The following is a 20,280-nucleotide window of genomic DNA, read 5'->3' as shown; positions in this document are numbered from 1 at the left end:
ACATGAATCGGGAAATTTTCACTCTTCAGCCTCTGTTCATTAGATCCATTAGATCGTAAACAAGGTCTTTATTTCAAGAAACAAAGATGCCCCCTAGTGTAAATTCGGTGAAATGTTTGGTTTTAAAAATACAGAATACAAAAGGGCTTAGTTCAAAAAATAAATGTTTCATGCTTCTCAAGTAAAAAAGTCACTTACCTTATTTCTTGAATTAACTTAGCAGAATATTTTCTCCATGGCATTAAACTATAATCAACTGAGCAAACATGATATTAAAATCATGATATCAAATAGGAATCAGAAACAAACTGCGAGATCATCTCTTACGCCCTTACTGCTTTTGTCATTTCCTGCTATTGCAAAGAAATCACATATGGCCGATGTTTTTTACATAGTCATATACACACTAAATTTATCTCACTTTAGTTTAGCTCAGAGTAGCTGCAGTATACTTATCTCTCATTAAGAAAATAAAATATTATCTACATATGTAGTGATAGAAATATAGTGAGATCTGAGGTGTTCTTGACGTGATTAAACAGGAACTTACAAACATTGTTTGGGATTTAATGGATATCATGCACATTCCATGAGCATGAAAGGGGTATAAAAAAGGGAAAGCCATAGATTCTCTAGTACATACCGAGGCATGTTCATTTCAAAATATATTTTACATAAAAAGGTAAAACAAGCTGGTATGTGCTGAAAATTATACCTTGAGGTTTCACTCTCTTTTTGCCAAACCAAACACTAATGCTGTCAGCAGCTTTATCAGAGCCATTTTATCATCTCCTGGAGGAGAACTAGACTCAGAACAGTTTTGAAACAGGACAATCCGATATCCCAGGATTCTGCCACTCACATGACAGTGTGTCTTCACATACTGCGGCGGCCACACAAGGAAAACATTGCAGGGTGGTCTAGGACAGTACACCATGAATATTTAATGTCTCTAAATCTGATACCCCATTTAACACCTACTCTTCCTTTACTTCTGGAAAACTATAAGCCACTTCTCCTCCAAAGAACAGTAACCAGTAGCAGAATACCTTTTGCCATGTGCATTCTGCGGGTTGTTCTAGAAATCTTGTGATGTTCCTTAGTTTTACATAGTTGAAGCATTTCCAATAAAGCAGCAGCAGGTGAGCAGGTTGTAGCCTGAGCCATGCAAACAACACATCACTATGTAGACACTCAGACATCCGTGCAATCTATTAACCTGCTCCAAATACACACAGAGCATCATTTCACAGCTACGTAGACCATCCAGACACCATTAGCAGATGCTTGCTAATTTTTCTGAGTTGTGCTGCTTGGAGCTGCTGCTTCCTTCCTTTCTGACTGACCTTTACTTTCCCTTTTTGTGTGTGTGCCTTATTTTTTCACTTCGTTTCCTCCCCGGACAAGCCTCGCTCTCCTAACTTCCCAGTGAATCTGTAACAAGTTTTCATTTCTCTGTAAAACATTTGAAATATCACAGGATAAAAATCTTAACAATTGTCACTGAAAAGATGGTAGCAACTAACAAACATGCTTGACATACAGAGAATGTGTATATATATATATGTGTGTATATATATATATATATATATATGTGTGTGTGTATATATATATATATATATATATATATATTTACCTGCACCTATACTTTTGACAGTGCATATTAGAAAGAAGGCTATAATATATCTATAACTGCATTCCCTAACATGACATGACATATGTGACATGTGAATCAGCTGGAATAATCCTATGAAAAAGGATTGAAGAATTTCTAAAATCCTGATGATCCAAGGTGTGCATTAAATGAAATGATCTCTGGAGTTCATTATGACTTCTCCACAAGTTTTGTTATTTTTTCAGACATTTTCTTTAAAGTTTTTTTCTGAAATGCTTTAGTATCTCTTACTGTTTTTAGATTACTGGCACAATATGCCCAATAAAATATTTGTCTTGAAATAATGATGGATGATTTGGCTGTGTTATTTAAATTTAAATTAATTATAACAAAATACAACTAAAATTTCACTTCCTAACCTGCACTAGCTACATTATAAGAGTCAGTTGCCATGTGTGGCTAGTGGCTGCTGTATAGGACAGCACAGAAAACATCCACTATCGCAGAAAGTCCGCTTGGACGGCACTGACGGAATCACCGATTCTTACTGTAAAGAACAGTAGCTATAGAAAGGATAGATTACATTTTTCTGTGCCCATTTTTTTTTTCCATATTCTCTAAGTTTTTCTACTTTTAATGAAACCTTGCTATCCATTTATTTTCCTGTTGTTTATTCTTACACCTAAAGTCAAATACCAAAATATAATTCTGTTTCATCAAAAGCTGTGCATAGTTCTTTGAAGCTTGCTGCCATTGTTTATGATGGGAGATTTGCATGGCACCTTCTGATGAAATGAGGGCATATCCCCCTTCCAGCACCGGGTCAGGGGTGAGCTCCATTTCATCAGTCCTTGTTCGTGATCGCTGTTGGTTTTGGGTTTTGTTTGCTTTGCTTTGCTTTGCTGCCATTATCAAGGGTAAAGGGGAGAAGTTTTCTATCAAACTGAATCCCCTTTCTCTTCTCTGGCAGTCTCCTTTTTTCAATCACCCTACTCACTGTAATGCAACATACAGAGTCAGTAACACATAATTTAGCTTTCTTATACTGAAAAGAAATTTGAGGCTGTTAAGTGATTAACAAGTAGATTTTCCTTGATTTGACCTGTGTTTAAAAGATTAACACGGTCTTCCCCGAGAGTCTAGTGACCTGGTTTCAGGCCTGGTCATCCACCTTTATTCAGGATCAATGAGTGTTTTTTATTTGAGCCCTGGATTTACACCTAATGACTTTCTGTCCAGCCAACTGAGCCATTGTCACCTTCTGCTCTTTCTTGGGAATCTCACTTTGTCTATATTAGTAAGTCCATCCTTATCTAAGTGCACACCTTTTACCTTGTTTCTGGTTCCTGCAGTACCTCAGCTCATGTGGAATCCATGTCATTCTTTCCCATCTGCTCCCTTTTGTATGCTCCCTTTTCCAGGGTCATCACTGGTCCAGGTTAAGTCCCTGGGACCTGGGACCAACCCCCTGGACTTTACCTGCCTCTGTCCACAGGCACAATCATTATTAACATGTTAAAAGGAACTCCCCTCTGCCCTGGTCCTCATAGGGTTCTAATAAAGCCTGTGTAGTATTTCAGGGCGCACGTGTATATTTTAATCTAGAAATGCTCTTGGGAGTGGAGGCCCTGCCCTCACGTCAGACGCTGTAGAAGTGTGCTGTCCAAGATGTGGGCCACTGGCTATATGTGGATATTTAAGCTTAAGTAAATTAAATAACATTAAAATGTTAGTTCCTCAGTGGCATTACCAACGTATCATGTGCTCGGTAGCCACATGCAGATAGTGGCTTCCATGTTGGGCAGCACAGTCTTAAAACATGTCCATCATTAAAGAAAGTTCTGTTGGAAGGTGCTGCTCTACAACTCTCCTATCACAGTCTGTCCCTCAAGAACAGGAGGGTAGATTGGCATAATCATCGAAATAATTCCTCTCGATTCCTCTCGCAATCATTTTGGAGACCACTTCCAAATTTCTGAAAGCCTCACCCAAATCGAACTGACAAGAAACATGTAACAACAATGCCCTCCACCCACCCAGAAAAGACTGTGGGTTGAGATTAGATTAGGGAAGAGGTTTATATGCTAAGTATACTAGTAGCTAGACCAGCGGTTCTCAACTTGTGGATCGCGACCCCTTTGGGGGTCAAACAGCCCTTTCACAGGGGTCGCCTAAGACCATCGGAAAACACATATATAATTACATACTGTTTTTATGATTAATCACTATGCTTTAATTATGTTCAATTTGTAACAATGAAAATACATTCTGCATATCAGATATTTACATTACGACTCATAACAGTAGCAAAATTACAGTTATGAAGTAGCAACGAAAATAATTTTATGGTTGAGGGTCACCACAACATGAGGAACTGTATTAAAGGGTCGCGGCATTAGGAAGGTTGAGAACCACTGAGCTAGACTCTTAAATATTCTAAATGCTTTAATGATAACTTCTTAGGGCCAGCTGGGAGTTGTTTTTGTTTTGTTTCCCTTACACTGTTAATCAAATATTTACTGAGTCTTTGCTGTGTATTCAATCAATACATGGTTTTAAGGGTTATATATCTAATCCTCCCAAAACCCCCTTAAAGTGGATGGTCTCATTAAACCCATTGTATAGGTGAGGACACTGAAGCTCAGAAAGCTTAGGTAACCTCCCAAGTTTACATGGCTAGTAAATAGCAAGACTGTCCCTCCACCTTATTTCATTATGATTCAGCCTTGGACTGGATTTACCCAAATTATAACAAATGCCCATGAATCTGCTGGAAGGAAAGGCCCGAGGAACTGGGTAATTATCATCCACCTGAGTCCAGGGAGAGAATGTGAATGGTTACTTTCCAGAGGAAATGTTAAAACTTTCAGGACTAAGTCAACTCTGTATGCATTTATTCTTTTTATAGTTCCTTATTTTTATGTTGTATGAGGTTAAAAACTTGAGCATAAAAGATTATAAGACATTAAAATTCATAGTTACTATTGTTTACCACGAAGAACATTAGTGGTCTGTGAAAGAATTGTTGTTAAAATATGGATTCTTCTTTCTTTCTAGTATTCCCCTAGCATGACAATGAGTGTGTGATCCATTACCAAGTCTCCTCATGAAAACCACAGTGAGTCAGCCCTTCACAGAACTACTAGGGAAGAAAATTATTCATCACAGTGTACAGTTAAACAAAGGAATCTCAGTCACACCAAACCAACCTTTTTATTTCCTGCTCTCTCCCCTATTTTGTGAAGAAAGCGGGTCCAAACGTGATTCAAACAACTGTACGGAGCGGCATATTAGAATTGCCCTAAAATGAACTGCAAATAATTATCTGTGTATGTATATGTGTGGGAAAGAGGATGTATTGTATATGTGTATGTTATATGGACATATACACATGCATACATTGGCCCACAGGACATTGTAAAATACTATCACATGACATCTTAAGTAGAAATGAGTAGGGACTTTTATTCCATCCCTTTTTTTTTCACGTTTACATTTTAATTATTAAAAGTTGCTCCTGCCCCTCCCTGAACTATTTTGTGCTGTGTATATCACTGCTTTATATAAGTTATTTTTTAAGGTGAACTCAGATGTTATGGTTTTGTAAATGTCTGCAATCATGGATAGGAATAAAATCGCTTATTTGAGAGCTTTCATTAAATCGCGTCTGATGCAAGTTACCCTGTGAATCACAAAGTGTACTCTTTCAAAAAAAAGAAGAAGAAGAAGAAACTGTCTTCATCTTTATGTCAAATCAAGCAATTTCTCAGTTACCTTTAGTGAAAATATTTTTGTACCTTTTGTTTAAAAAAAAATACATCAACAAAAGCTTAACTGGGACCTAACAGTATATTTCTGCAATAACTGCTTGAGATGAAATTCTTGACTTGTTTGTTTTAGATACAGAAAATCCTTAATTAGTACCAATTGCTTAGAACATAGCAATAAAGTGATGGGGCTTGTCATGTTTTTAGCAACATATTTTCTTTATGCCACGATAAAAACCAGAGAGATCAGAAAAACCATTTGCTTGAATCTGTCACTTGTCACCAGGAATACTAGAGCTAAATTTTTAATAACATACTAATGTGAACTGGTATCTGATTTTTATTCTGACCTTTTGTGAACATTTTTCCACATAGACATTGCAGAGAAGCTGCCCTCACATGACTGAGACTTTCAGCCCAAGGAGGAAAGAGTTTCCCCACACCCAGGGCTCTGGCTGCTGCCTTCCTGCCCAGGTGCCCAGCTTCCCAGCAGCAGCATTGATCTGCAGGGTCCCTGCTGGGCTCTGCTCTCTGCCCAGGGTACAGCCCGATACTGAAATCATTTCGGAACTGCATTTCATTTGGCCATTGACGTCAGCAGGCTACACCTACATTGTGTCACTGTTCAGAAAAAAAAAATGAGTAAATGCTAGAAAAAAAAATTTAACCACTTTTCTTATGAAAGCCCCTTGCCCCATGGCACTTTCCAGATCTTTTAGGATATTTTTTGTGTGCAATCCTAGGTACAAACACCAAAATCACAATAGAAAAGTGTGACAACTTTAATTGTAGACTCAGAAAGATAAGTTGGTAATCTTTTCTGCTAAAATTGTGATGTAAATAACCATTGATAAATATCCACTATGTTTTCAAACTCCAAAGATTTTGAAAAGCATTGTTTAATTTCTGGTAAGAGGACTCCTTTCTTTAGGCTTATGGTCTCTAACATGTATTTGCTGATTCCTGACCCAGGTTATTATTTCTCTAAAATTTGTAGTGATCTATTCCTTATGAAAATAAGGAGTTTGCCTGTGCATGACACAGGGATGCTGGGCAGATCTGTTGAAGGGAAAAAGAGAGGCCGAGTTAAATGTATGTTCAGATTTAAGTTCTAATCAAAGGAGTCGCCCTTACATCCTTTGCAGGAATCCAGGACTGTGCACTGGAGAACAGCTTCAGGCTTTCAAGGACTTTCATGAAGAATTCAGACTAAAAGATCTGTTTGACTCAAGCCAAGGCAGCTTGAAGATGACACTTTGTACTGGCACATAAATTTACCGGAATAATTTTAACTTCCACTGTTTGTGATAACTGTGTGAACACCGGCAGTCCTGTGGTTAAGCTTAATCTAGAATTTTCAAATGTTTGGTTGAGTTTTTTTCATTGTTACTGATCTTGAATTTCTTTTATTTGCCTTCTAAGAAGGTATTGTTTCTTATTATCACAAAGAATCATGGACCTTATTTTAGTTGGCCCTTATTTGGGGGGTAGTATTGGAATATAACTAGCAATATGGGTTCCATTAATTCTGGCCTATTTGGTTAAAAAAAGGAGTAAAATTTGATTTTTTTTCAAGGTATTGCAATCAGCTCATCATAAGTATTTACTTACTTTTCTCTCTTGGAACCCAGATTAAAAATAGTTATTTCAAATTTTTTAAATTCCCGGAATAGTTGAAATTTTATTTTTAAGGAAAAAATTATATTCAAGAGAACCAGAAAGTAAGGATACTTAATTTTAATATCAAATACTTTTCTCATGTACCAAATAGAGGACGCTATATCTGTATATTAATTTTTGTTTAGGTTTTGAATCATTTAAACCTCCTTTTCTCCTATAAGACGACAATGTTTTCTCTTGTGTTTTCCATCTCCATCCATGTGTTTGTTTGTTTTTGATATATAATACCTGTTCCTGAGTTATTTCTACATATTTCACCTCCAAGTAATAATGTCAGCAATTCTTGCCTACATTGAACATAGAAAATGCACATATGAAATGTGAAAATAAGTAATAGATGAAAACGTTAATTCTTATTACTCTGCTTTGCATTCTGCCTAACTCACACGGTTGAAAATACATGTCAGATGCTCTCTAAGGTATGTATAATCTTAACCAGCCGTCTGTCTTATAGTCAAGTTGCCCATGGGAACAAAGGCTATGGAGGGCCCTTGATCTGGTAATACACACATGTTCAGTGGGTGAATCTTTGTGCTCCTTTTCAGTGTTCCAGTTTGGACTCAGTCACTGATGAATAAGAATTACACCGCTAGGAACCTGAGGTTAAGTTTTCTCTCCTGCCAAAGATTAATATATTAATTTTGTTCTCCGAGCCATGGAAAGTACCCAAAACACCCCTTTCCTTCTAGAAATAAAATAGAGAAAACGTCCATTTCTATTTTTATGGTTCTCTAAGATGTCTGAACTCCATTGCATTTCATAAGTCATTCAGTTACCACTCTTCCTGTAGTTTAAAAGACAGCCAATGAAATAAATGAGTTCCGCTTGGGACACAGGAAGCCTACATCTGTCCACACCATTTCTTCACATGATCATTCTGGGAACACGCAGCAGCATCCAGAACTCCCTTGGCAGAAAGTGTGCCAGTCCTTCATACTTGACCTGATTGTTTCTTGCGTGGCTTTCTCCATCCCTCCCTCCCAGTCCCTGCACCTTCCAGTAGAAATAAGATGCAGACTGAACATTTTTACCTTCTGAGCCCTTACAATTTTCTTTTGCATATAGTATATAGTTTTCCCAGGGGAAATCATTGCTATTTCCATTTCGTGATTATCATTGTTAATTAGAAACAGAGCCGCAAAGCATAGCTACTTCACTTTGATAAGCATTATAGTATTTTGACACTGGTTTTCCCTCTATTTTGATGTGTTAGGTACTATACTTCTCAAAAATACTAACTGATACAAGTGGTGCAGGAGTGTATAGTGAGGGAGAAGTTCGATATGGAGGGGGGAAAGTTGCCCAAAATATTTCCAAAAAGTGGATTAGTCCTTTTTTGTTTAACCCCTCAAGGTGGAATAAGTTTCTTATTTGCTGTGAGAAACAGGAGACTGTGTTTGCTTAAAAGAGTAGTACCCAATTGTAAGCATGTGTAAGGGGCTCCCTGGGCCTGTGTACCATACCTTGAGAAATGCTGGAAACATAAAAGAAAGAATCGTGAACCACTGGAATTACCATTCCATTTTGCATACTCAGTGTGTGTGTGTGTGTGTGTGTGTGTGTGTGTGTGCATGTGCGCGCACGTGCACGCTCGCAAGTGTGCACAAGTTTGTTGGGGGTGGTAGTGTGAAGTTGGCTCACAAAACACTCCCATTATGATTTACATTATTATAGCACAACTGGTAACTATTCAACATAATTCTTTCCTTTGATTGCTTTTTATTTCATTGGCAAAGTAAGTGATGGAAGTGATTTAGGATGAAAAGACTAGTACAGACATAAGCAGATGGATCTCCTGTGCCCAGCTTTAACCTACCCATGTTAGCTCATCCACAGTAGGCCCCCTTATGAAGGCACTGCATCTAAAGGTAAGATCATAAATGATCATTTCATCATTAGTCACTTCACTGCCAGGAATTGTGCAGTAATTAAGTATAGTTTTTTGATGTTGACATTTGTTTACAATAAGTAGAATTGATATTCTTAATTTATTTCACCATTACCCGTGGAACTGTAATTCAGATAGAAAGAGATGACCTACAGATGAAAAACACCTGAGACCTCTCTAATTACTCTTCTAAACTATATTCTAAAAAGAAACTCTCAGTTGAATAAGTCTCCTAAACAGAATTTCCTCTGTTAAGTTTTCCCTGTTAACAGTATAATTGGTCTTCCTGAATAGAAAAGCATACTTTCTGTATGTAGCCTAATGTGAATATTTTTGCTGTCTACATCCTTACAAATTAAATACAGCACTCTCTATAGGTATTGTAAATTCTAAAGTGGGACTAAGTGTTTTCATGTATAGAATTAGTTTATGTCTTCCCTCTCTGTGGATTTACTATCCTCAGGATAAATTGGACTAATTTTGATTATCCCAGTCATTGAAATGTTATGATCTGTTCCCAGGAATATATAGCATTTCATTTTTAAAATAAACTGCAATTAACATGACAAAGGTGAGTGTTAACATTTCTAGAAAAGTGATATAAAGTGTTTATTCCCAATTCACATTAAAACTTTATCCCACTTTCTCTTTTGCACCAAATGACCTCAGTACATTGCCAAAAAAGTGAAATTTGGATTCCTCACAGTGTTCTCAGAACACAATACATGGTCAGCTAAATTTCTTTCATGTCATGGTGAAATTGTTCAGTAAAATATAATTAACCTTCTACTTATTAAGAAACAATAATTCAAATAATCTGTCCGGTTTACAAACTTTAAATTTAGCAACACTCTAGGAATTTTCTTAGTATAAACTACTGATTAAAATGTGTACATGGCTTTATATCAGATCATATTTCAGAATGGTTTACTTTCCTTACATTTAGACAATTCAAAACTTAACAGAAACTACATGTTGGAATAAATAAATAACATGCTATTGTGTCAAACATGAAAAATGGAAAAGTCCTTATTGTGAATTCTTTATTCATAATAGCCATCAGCTTATTGAATTGTTTAATTTGCCTCATTGTGATTTTATGAATTTAAGATGTTTTCTTACTATATGTGTTAAATTGTTACCTATATTGTCTTCCTGGAAAAATAGGATTATTTGTAAGGTTTTTATAAATGTACAATGTATGTATAAATATAAATTGGAATCTGGGGTGACTCTCAGTAATCTTAATTCCACCATGGCCACCAGCTACCTGACACATTCTGTGAATTTTGCATCTGTGTGCGTGTGCAGGTGTACTACATGTCCATTACCGCATTTATTCTCAGATGGAACTAACACTTCATGTTTTGCACAGGTATTTGAGCTATTCATGTAATAAGAAAAGTTGCCGTAAATATGTACATAAATGTCCCTTAATTTGGCATATGTTTTCACACTTAATTTTAAAATACAACTTTTTATTTAGTTTATACCCTTCTTTTCATTTAGTTTTTAGCCTCTGCTTTATTACACATTTAAAAAGTAAAGGAAATTGTTCCTATGAAGCTAGCATAAATATGGGGTGGGGCAAAAGTAGGTTTATAATTATATATGAAACACAGTTTATTCTTGTATTATTATTTTTAATTATTGTATCATTTTCCATATGAATAATTGTAAACCTACTTTTGCACCACCCTGTATTTATTTTCTGAGTGGTGAATCAAAATATAACTAATGTGGACATCTGTGTATATAATTGAAATAGACATTATGGCTTATGTAAACATCAGGAATCTGTAATATAAACAAATTTCTATACGTTTAAGAAAAGGCTATGATGAGTGGTTGGCTCTGTGTGGTCAGATAACTAAACTTTGGATCCCAAAAAACATATTATTAGCAAATAGGTATCAGTGGATAAAAGCTTGGTATTTTATTCCAAATAGGAGCACATATAATGTGGAAATCTGAAGCAATTATGCAGATAATTTGTCCAAAACTATGCTTCTCAAGTACATTCATCTTTCTGATGATTCGTCCACATGGTTGCCTCAGCTCACCATTGCCCACGTGTAGATTCTGATGTAGGTTCTGCACACTACTCCCTGGATAAACAATAATATAAGTGAAATAAGTCATACAAAGAAAGAAAAATACTGTATGTTCCCTCTTATATGTAGAATCTTTTTTAAAATCCTCAAAAAACAAGCTCATAGATACAGAGAACAGATTGGTAGTTACAAGAGGCGGAGGTGGGATGGGAGAAATGGGCAAACTGTCTGGATTTTTTATTTTAGTTTAAATATATTGAAAAAATTAAAGAATATAGAAGGAGGAAGGTCTATAATTTAGATTAAGAATTCATTCCTAGCTATCAATTAAATATATAAATCATGCCAGGGCTGCGGGTTCGATTCCCAGTGGGGGATGTGCAGGAGGCAGCCAATCAATGATTATTTCTCATTGATGTTTCTCTCTTCTTCTCCCTTCCTCTGGAATCAATAAAAAGGTATTTAATAAATAAATAAAAGGATTATAAAAACACCTATACACAAAAGATTTGTAGAATTGGGAAACTAGGAACTTAACCAAAATACTAGGTAATTTTTGCCTTGAGCAGAGAGAGTACATGTGTGTGCAAATAGTGATTTATTAATACATTTCAACTTTCAAACTCGAATAAATGCGTTCTTATTTCATATATTGGATTTAGATTTTACCGTTTAAAAGATAAAAATCAAGGCATTCCTTAATTACTTGGCCACTAATTTTTGTTTTCAATGAGTATGTTAAAAGAGTATGTGGGATATTTTTCCTAACTCTTAATTATAAGACAAACCAGTCAGAGATGTAAAAGAACTGGTTTCTGAGGATGTTTTTATGTAGAACTGTTTTCCACTGGAAAACATAGTCTGCACAATTCTGGAATGCAAACACAGATTCATAAGACTAGTTTCCCATTAGGGAATCTTTCTTCTCCTGGGATAGTTAGCTAATGCACTAAGATCTGAAGGTAGATGTGGGAGGTTTCCTTTGACCTTTACATCCAGGAGAGATGAGGCCCGGGGAGGAGTCTCACTGCAAAGGACCTGGAAATTTATTTGCAGAATTGGCTCCTCTGTCTTCCTTTGAATGAAATCCATTTGCTTACCCCATCTGAGCACAACACTCTTTTTCCTGGGGCTGAAAGTTTGACAACTTCTGCCTGCATCATGGGGACTCTTACTTCTCACGCCGTGTTTAAGCCAAAGAGCACAAATTAAGGTGGTGGGATGGGGACTGTAACTTCAAGGACTAATAAAGAAACTTGTTTTCCTTTCACAATGAAGAGCACATAGAAAATACTCTTACAGGTCGGTGAAGGAATCAGTCATCCAATCATGCATTATCTTGGTCAATTGAAACCTAACTTGCTCAATAAGAAATTCACATAATATTTTACAGTATTGTTTTATGTTAAATACCATGGGATAGGATTGTAAGGATGAAAAACTCAGACAATTGCCTCATAAGGGCTAAGAAAAATTCTACCAGGATATTAGCAAAGGTAAAGGAGCAAATTTACACTGTAAAAGGCACCATTTCCCCACAGACTACCTTTTGGCACTTCTTGAATGAGTGAGATTAGCAATCTAAATAAATCATATAGCCCTAGCATGTTTAGCTCAGTGGATAGAGCGGCAGCCCATGGATTGAAGGGTCCGGGGCTCAATTCCGGTTCAGGGCACATGCCTTGGTTGCAGGTTCAATCCCTGGCCCCAGTTGGTATGTGTGCAGGAGGCAACCAATTGATGTGTTTCTCTCATATCAGTGTTTCTCTCTGTCTCTCCCCATCCTTTTCACTCTCTCTAAAAATCAATAGAAAAAATATCCTCGAGTGAGGATTAACAACAATAAAAAATCATATTTCAAGAGGTAACAGCAACAGATAAATTTTAAAGGGTTTATTAAAATAACATTTAGAAGACTGAATAATTCTTGAACTCTTATTAAAACCACAAAGAAAAAACAATTCTTTATGAATTTCATAAAGGACTGACATCTGTTAGTGATGATCTGGTAGTATATACTTACTCCAGTAGCTGAACAGTTGTTTTTTATTTATTTGTTTTCTAACCATAAGAGAAAGGCAAAGCCTATATGACACTATACACACACGAAAAAATGGTCACCGTGGGCCATACTGCCAATGAAATGGTAGGTAAGCATATCTTTTTCTGGTCAAGAGAAAAATAAAAAAATAGCACTCTGCATGCTTCAACCTACCAGATGATTTTCCCTAGAAAGAATCCAATGAAAATGGCCACAATTACAGCAAGAAGTGAAGGAAAAGGACTGGCAACATCATCTCTGAAGGATGCAGTTGAGGTTAATCCAGGCTTATCTGAGGCTGCTACCTTTCTGAGCCTTAAGCCTTCATCTCAGATGTCGATTTTCTTCTGATAGCTTCATCATTTCTCCCTGAAGTCTTTTACACTCTTCCATGAGCTTCCCAGTTTCAGTGTCATTGAGTGAAACTGTGGTTTTGGTGTGAGTCCATCTGATTTAGATGGATTCAGAGGAACAGCTTTGCCAGGTTCCATGTCATTCAATTTATCATTTTCATTGGGCATTTCAAAAACATCTCAATTTAGAATCCAGTAACTCATCAGGTTTGCCTCTTTCCGCACAGCTTCCATATCTGAAATGTTTGGTAGAGCAAAAATTGTCTGCACCATAAACCTGTGTTTATTCTTTTCATTGGGATCATAGTCAAAAGGCTGTAGCATTACTGAAGCAGTCACAGTCAACCCCGGGTCAATAATCCCACTGTGGGGCCTCACGCAGTACCCAAAAGGTGCTGTAGTCTTCACTTTGAAGCATACTTTTCTATATGATGGATTTCACAACTTAAGATTTGTAGTGACTACATTTGTGAAGGAGCCTTTGAATTTGAGGTCTGTGGGAGGGGCGAGGACCAGGATCTGCTCATGCTTCACCATGGCCGCAGAGGCGGACACCATCAGAGGACAGCTGGCTGGAGATGGAGACAACGGCAGCGGCAGCTCAGCCCAACTCTGATGAGGCCAGGTCATGGCTCCAGCACCCAGACACTTGCAGCCATGTCGCTGGGTTGTGAGCCACCTGCTGAGTCAGCAGCTCTGGATCCAATCTCACAACTGACTCAACTGCATACTAGCCACCGAGACCACAACACTGCAACCCTCTGTGCCCCACCTGACTCTGTGTAGCCGGGAGCCCCTAGCCAAACTCACATAATTTTCGTGAGTTGAATTGCCTTAAATTTTCTCTCTTTCTTCCTCCTCCCACCCCCCAATTCTCTAGAGAGAATTTGGGAGTCCTGTTATCTCTAGTACCTACAGTTTGCCTTTGTAGTTAAGGTACTATTTAGAATTATTAAAAAGTTAATGTGCCTTCATAAGTAGCTACTAGCTTAAAAGAATTAATGTGACTCTTGAAACACCTACTTTATTCCTCAAGGAGTGACTTAAGCACTGGGAAGAACAGAGTCCAATCTTTTGAGGAACATTATTAAGACAAAAAAGACTCAAAACCCAAGTCAATACAGATCTTAAGCTCCTACGGAAAGTAGTAATGGCATCTCACAATTTCTGTAATGTTTCCTGTAATGAATTTTTTTATAAAAGAATTCATTTGTCCATTAAGCAATCTTTCAAGATATTTTGCTTTGGGAAAAACTGTACTGAGTAGCTTTACCATAAGATTCATCGTTCATCCAATCAAGTTAGCAGTAATCTTTCTCAATCTGTTCCTGCTAGTTCCCCTCCCCAGTGGTCCCTGGAGACCTATTGTAGGAGCACTGTTAGTAAACACTTATCACTGTATCAGCAGAAGGTGATTCCTCCAGTCAACATAGCTCATGTTAGCAGCTCCTTAGAATGAACCACACCACTGCTTCCCCTGTACCAACTCCCCAGTCTCTGTCAGTTCCCATAGACAACCACAAAACTTGTAAGCTAATTGTTAACTTTACTTCCAACTTCTAATTATTTATTAAAATGTTTTTAGGAATTTATAGTTCATGTTATGTTAGCGTGGTTTTTTGGGGGGGATTTTTTTTTTAACTTCACTATCTGGGTTTTAGCAGCTTTTAAGAAAAGAAACAAAGAGTTTTATGACTAATCCTATATAATAAAGAGCTAATATATGCTAATTAGACCGAATAGCCAAACGACCTTCCGGACGACCTTTCAGATGAAGCCGGGGCTGCGAGGGCCAGCCAAGGCTGTGAGGGGCTGCGAGGGCCGAATCCCTTGCATGAATTTCGTGCATCAGCCCTCTAGTAGAAAATAAAAGCTCAGCAATGAGTTGACTGTATTTTGTTTATTAAACATGATTGCTGGCTTCTACTGATACATGTTAAGCATGTCATTAGGTAAGCATATGATTCTTGAAGATCCTGAGTTCTGCTTCTTTAGGCTACATATAACACTGAGACAAATGTTATTAACATTATATAAATGAGCTTTGTTCAAGTATTATAAATGTGTAGTAACATATTTATTGTTAAGAACACTTAACATAAGACCTACCCTTTTAGAAAAATTTTAGTATATAACACAGTATTGTTAGCTATAGACACTATGCTGTATATTAGATATCCAGAACTTATTCATCTTTGGTACTCAAAACTTTATACCCTTTGAACATCACCTCCTCATTTTCCCCTCTGCCCAACCACTGGCAATCAACATAATACTCTTTGTTTCTATGGATTTGACTATTTTAAATTCCACACATAATTAAAACAATGCAGCATTTGTCTTTCTGTCTCTGGATTATTTTACTGAGCATAATGTCCTTCAGGTTCATCCATGTTTTTGCAAATGCCAGGATTTCCTCTTTTTTAAGACTGAATAATGGTCATTGTATGTATGTATCACATTTTCCTTATCTATTTATTCATGGATAGACACTTAGGTTATTTTCATATCTTAGCTATTGTGAATAATGCTTGAGTGAATATGAAAATGCAAGTGTCTCTTTGAGATCCTGATTTCAACTCCCGTGGATAATACTGTGATGATATGGTAGTTCTATTTTTAATTTTAATATATGGTAGTTCTATTTAACCTAAATACTGTTTTCCATAATTCTTTACCAATTTACATTCTCATTAACAGTATATAAGGGTTCCCTTCTCTCCACATTTTTGTCAACACTCATCTTTTGATTTTTTAATAAGTGATATCCTAACAGATTCTACTATCTCGTAGTTTTGATTTGCATTTTCCTGATGAAAAATGAGATTGAGTACCTTTTCATATACCTATTGTTTATTGTATGTCTTCTTTAGAAACATAATTATTCAGGTTTTCTGCTCACTTTCTAATTGGGTTATCAGTATTTTTGCTGTTGAGTTGTAGGAGTTCCTTTTATATTTTGGATATTAACACCTTATCAGATACAAAATGGTTTGAAAATATTTTGTCCCATTCCATAGCTTGCTTTTTTATTTTGTTGATTATTTCTTTTGCTCTGGAGAAGCTTTTTAGCTTGATATAATCTCAATTATTTTGCTTTTATTGCCTGTTTGACCCCAAACAGGAAATTGAGATATATTCCTAATGAGGAATATGTATAACCTCTAACAAAAACAAACAAATGAAAAAAGCAACTCAAATATTGCCTTTCAAAGTTTTATTACCTTTGCTTATTAAGTTATATTTAATCTTTTAAAATTAAGAAATAAAAGACCTCTTATTAGCAGTTTAGATAGTATCACAGAGTGACAGACCACTGTATCACCAGACAGAACCGGGCCAATCCTGCTGTCACTACACAACTCTAAACACATTATTTATGTTCTCTCTGACCCTCAGTTTGTTCACCTCTAAAATAAGAATACTGAGTTGAAAAATGTCTACGCACCATAAATTTCTCAAAGAAGTAACAACAATAAAATATATCTTCTTAATTCTATTACATTTTGATAATACTACTAATGATGCTATATCTAGCACTGTTGATGTCAAAATAAGATCTTGTTAATAGTTAGAAGATTGTATTGAAGTAGAGAAACAATCTGAAAAATAATTTTTAAATCTTTTTTTTTCCTTCCAATAAGAGCAAGTTTGGGGGCCTGATTTTTCTGAAAATTTACCACTATTGTTTAGTTCACTTGCCTATGTTAACAGTCAGTTCTCATTGAAAATGCCAGAGAAATAGTCTAATAATATCAATCTTCTCAGATAATTTTAGATTCTTAAAGAAAGAAGCAATTATTTAAAAGAAACAAGAGGTGATGAGAGTTGAAGGTGATATGATTAAATATGTCCCCTGCCCAATCAATTAAACCCATTCACATATTTAATAAGAATAAAAAATATTTGCCTACATCTTTATAGTTCTAACTTTGTAGTCCTCTTGACTACATTCTGAACTTTTATTAAATCTAAGCTCTAAAACTCTGACTTGGTAACTAATAATATTTCAAGAACTGAGAAAGTATAAAAATGTATTCTTATGAAGTCATCTTCTGTAGAGGTTGTCTATTATACTTTTTCATTAATTTGCCGAGAACTTTAAATGTCCACTTGAGGGAAGAAAGCTACCATAATAATACACTGATGTAGCAATGAGATTTTAGTATCTGATTGAATATGAATTTAGAAGACATATTGATGAAAAAAATGTTGCAGGAAAGCAAATATAATGAAAAGGTCTTAATTAAAATGGCCAAAGTCTTAATAAGCCATGCAATGGTTAACATCAGAGTAAACAAAATCATATATTTTGGAGGTAGGGGAAGAGAAAGAGGAGACAGTTGCCAGATTATATGGGAGATTTTGGAAATAAATCCTTTGACAGCCATTTTTTAAAGTCTTCATTTATCATTCTATGATTTGTTGGGGATCTTTTTGTTTAGTTGATGTACAATTTGTCCTGAATTAGACTACAATTAATTTGACGCACTCTATATATCTGCGCAGATTCAACAAATGTACATATATATGTTGTTTTTGTACTTGGATTCACAGTTTTGTATAGTTTTGTTTTTGACTGTTTTTGGAATTATGCTAGAGTTTCTTTTTTTATATAATTTAAATTGTTTGAAACAGAAAAATATCCTTATGTTGGGTTTTATTGGTGAAGACTTCTTAAAAGGCTAACATATTTTTTAACTTGCACCATTGTCTATATATATGCATTTACCTTTTTCAGTAGTACTTGTGTCTTGCATTTTGAGGTACGTTTTAGAATAAAGTTTTATTTTGCAAACATTTTGATAAACTATGCTGAATTTCTGAAGTTATAGTTGTTTAATAAAACAAACTCTAAGGATGAAATTTATTTCAGATTGACTATAAAAATAAGAATGTAATTATGATAACATAGAGTATCTATATATATAAAAGCCTAAGCGACCATTGCAACCGAATGGATGACAGAATAGGCTGCGTGGGGCAACCAGGCCGGGAGGGTGGTTAGTGAGGGGAGACCAAACAACCAAACAGCAGGCTGCATGGGGTGACCAGGCCCACAGGGGGGGCAATTGGGGGCAACCAGGACAGCAGAGGGGGGCAGTAAGGGGTGACCAGGATGGTTAGGGGGCAGTTGGGGGTGACCAGGCCAGCAGAGGGGGCAGTTTGGGGTGATCAGGAAGGCAGGCAGGTGAGCAGTTAGGAGCCATTGGTCCCAGATTGTGAGAGGGATTTCCCAGATTGGAGAGGGTGCAGGCTGGGCTGAGGGGACCCCCCCCCACACACACACACACACCCATGCACGAATTTCATGCACCAGGCCTCTAGTAATAAATAAAATAGTACAATATATCTAGAAAAGTATAATCATGATTGCAAGCATTAGGTTGACTCTGCAGTCAGATTTCTCAGATTCAATTCCTCGTTCTACCATTTCCCACTATGTGACTTTGGACAAGGTACATAGCTTGGGCTTATTTTCTCAAGTATAAAATGGTATAAAATGGGAATTATTAATAGTACCTATACCAATCCTGTGACAATTACATGAAATGATGCATATATATCACTTTATATATTGCCTGGCACACAAAACAATAAATGTTGCTATAATTACTAATAATAACAAAATCTAATGAATCTCTATTATAATTAGAAATATTACAAGGAAAACAATTCTTAGCTTGATTCTACTATATGAGTAAAAATTTATTGTTTATTTTAAATGCCAAAATATACATCATATTTTTCTTAAAACAAACTGTTAAGTTTCCTTTTTTAAATTAAAAAATATTAAAGTTATGCTCTGTTTCAGTCAACAAGGTACACTGGCTGACTAAAAACTTGAAACTTTAAGTATTCTACTGCATACCAAGGTATTTCCCAAGGGTACTGTCTTCCTTTTCCATTCCTTTTTTTCATGTTCTATTTCCTGACTCAGGAGGTACTTGGAAATTAGGACAGTATTTGTAATGGTGGCACATAGCAGCTGGGTAAATTTCTCATCCAAACAGCACCAGCCCATCAACAGAACAGATATGTGTACTAATAAATTGAGTTAAGTTTTCTATTTTGCCAACTTCCTATTTTGTCATCATGAATGTATTTTTTTTGGATGGGAGGACAGAATAGAGTTTATTTAACAATTTGCTCACGTACTTATAACCTTAAATATTTAGACGTGTGCGTGGGCCTCCATTTGGACTCTTGCTCTAAGATCCACAATTTTTAGGGACAGGCTTGCAATGAAGAACATATTCTCTTCATTGAATATGTCCTACGCTGGATCCTATACTGCATAATACATTACCCCAAACTCAGAGGAGAAGATCACAATAGGTTATTGCACAGTTGTGTTTAGCCATGGAAACCTAAAACTCTTGGCCATTAAATTGATTTGATCCCCCACAGGATTCTTCCTCCTAATCAAATCTGTCTACAAGCGGGATATCCCCTGGAAACAGACTCTCTGAAAAGATTTGCATGAGAAGAAAGACTTTGAAGTTTTTATTTTGTTTTAAATATGTTTTATTGATTTATGAGAGGAAGGGAGAGAGAGAGAGAGAGAGAGAGAGAGAGGAGAAACATTGATGGGCTACCTCCTGCACAACCCCTACTGTAGATCGAGCCTGCAAACCAGACATGTGTCCTGATCGGGAATCAAAATATCGAACTCCTGCCCTAGCTGGTTTGGCTCAGTGGATAGAGCATCAGCCCCTGTGGACTAAAGGGTCCCGGGTTCGATTCTGGTCAAGGACATGTACCTTGGTTGCAGGCTCGATCCCCAGCCCTGGTCAGGGCGTGTGCTGGAGGCAACCAATCAACCAATCAATGTGTCTCTCTCACATCGAAGTTTCTCTCTGTCTGTATCTCCCCCTTCCT

At 36.4% G+C, this 20,280-nt stretch overlaps 1 protein-coding gene and 1 pseudogene across 10 annotated transcripts in view; one reads left to right on the top strand and one right to left on the bottom strand.

Annotated features, from left to right (window-relative positions):
• Positions 1–5,295, top strand: part of SSBP2 (single stranded DNA binding protein 2) — a 214,780-nt gene extending 209,485 nt beyond the window's left edge. For all 10 annotated transcript variants that reach the window (XM_070412280.1, XM_070412279.1, XM_070412282.1 and 7 more), the window contains one exon: positions 4,673–5,295. In XM_070412280.1, the coding sequence (XP_070268381.1) occupies positions 4,673–4,702 (30 nt within the window). In that variant the 3' untranslated portion in view covers positions 4,703–5,295. The remainder of the gene's footprint in view (positions 1–4,672) is intronic.
• A 7,920-nt stretch (positions 5,296–13,215) lies between these two features.
• LOC139008451 (vesicle-associated membrane protein-associated protein A pseudogene) lies at positions 13,216–13,956 on the bottom strand (annotated as a pseudogene).
• Positions 13,957–20,280: the final 6,324 nt, after the last annotated feature.

The sequence above is a fragment of the Myotis yumanensis genome, unplaced genomic scaffold, assembly GCF_028538775.1.
Source record: "Myotis yumanensis isolate MYYU_CA2020_CCGP unplaced genomic scaffold, mMyoYum1.0.hap1 SCAF_4, whole genome shotgun sequence".
Lineage (NCBI taxonomy): Eukaryota > Metazoa > Chordata > Mammalia > Chiroptera > Vespertilionidae > Myotis > Myotis yumanensis.
Note: the sequence above shows the minus strand (reverse complement) of the source record. Positions and strands in the feature narration are given on the sequence as shown.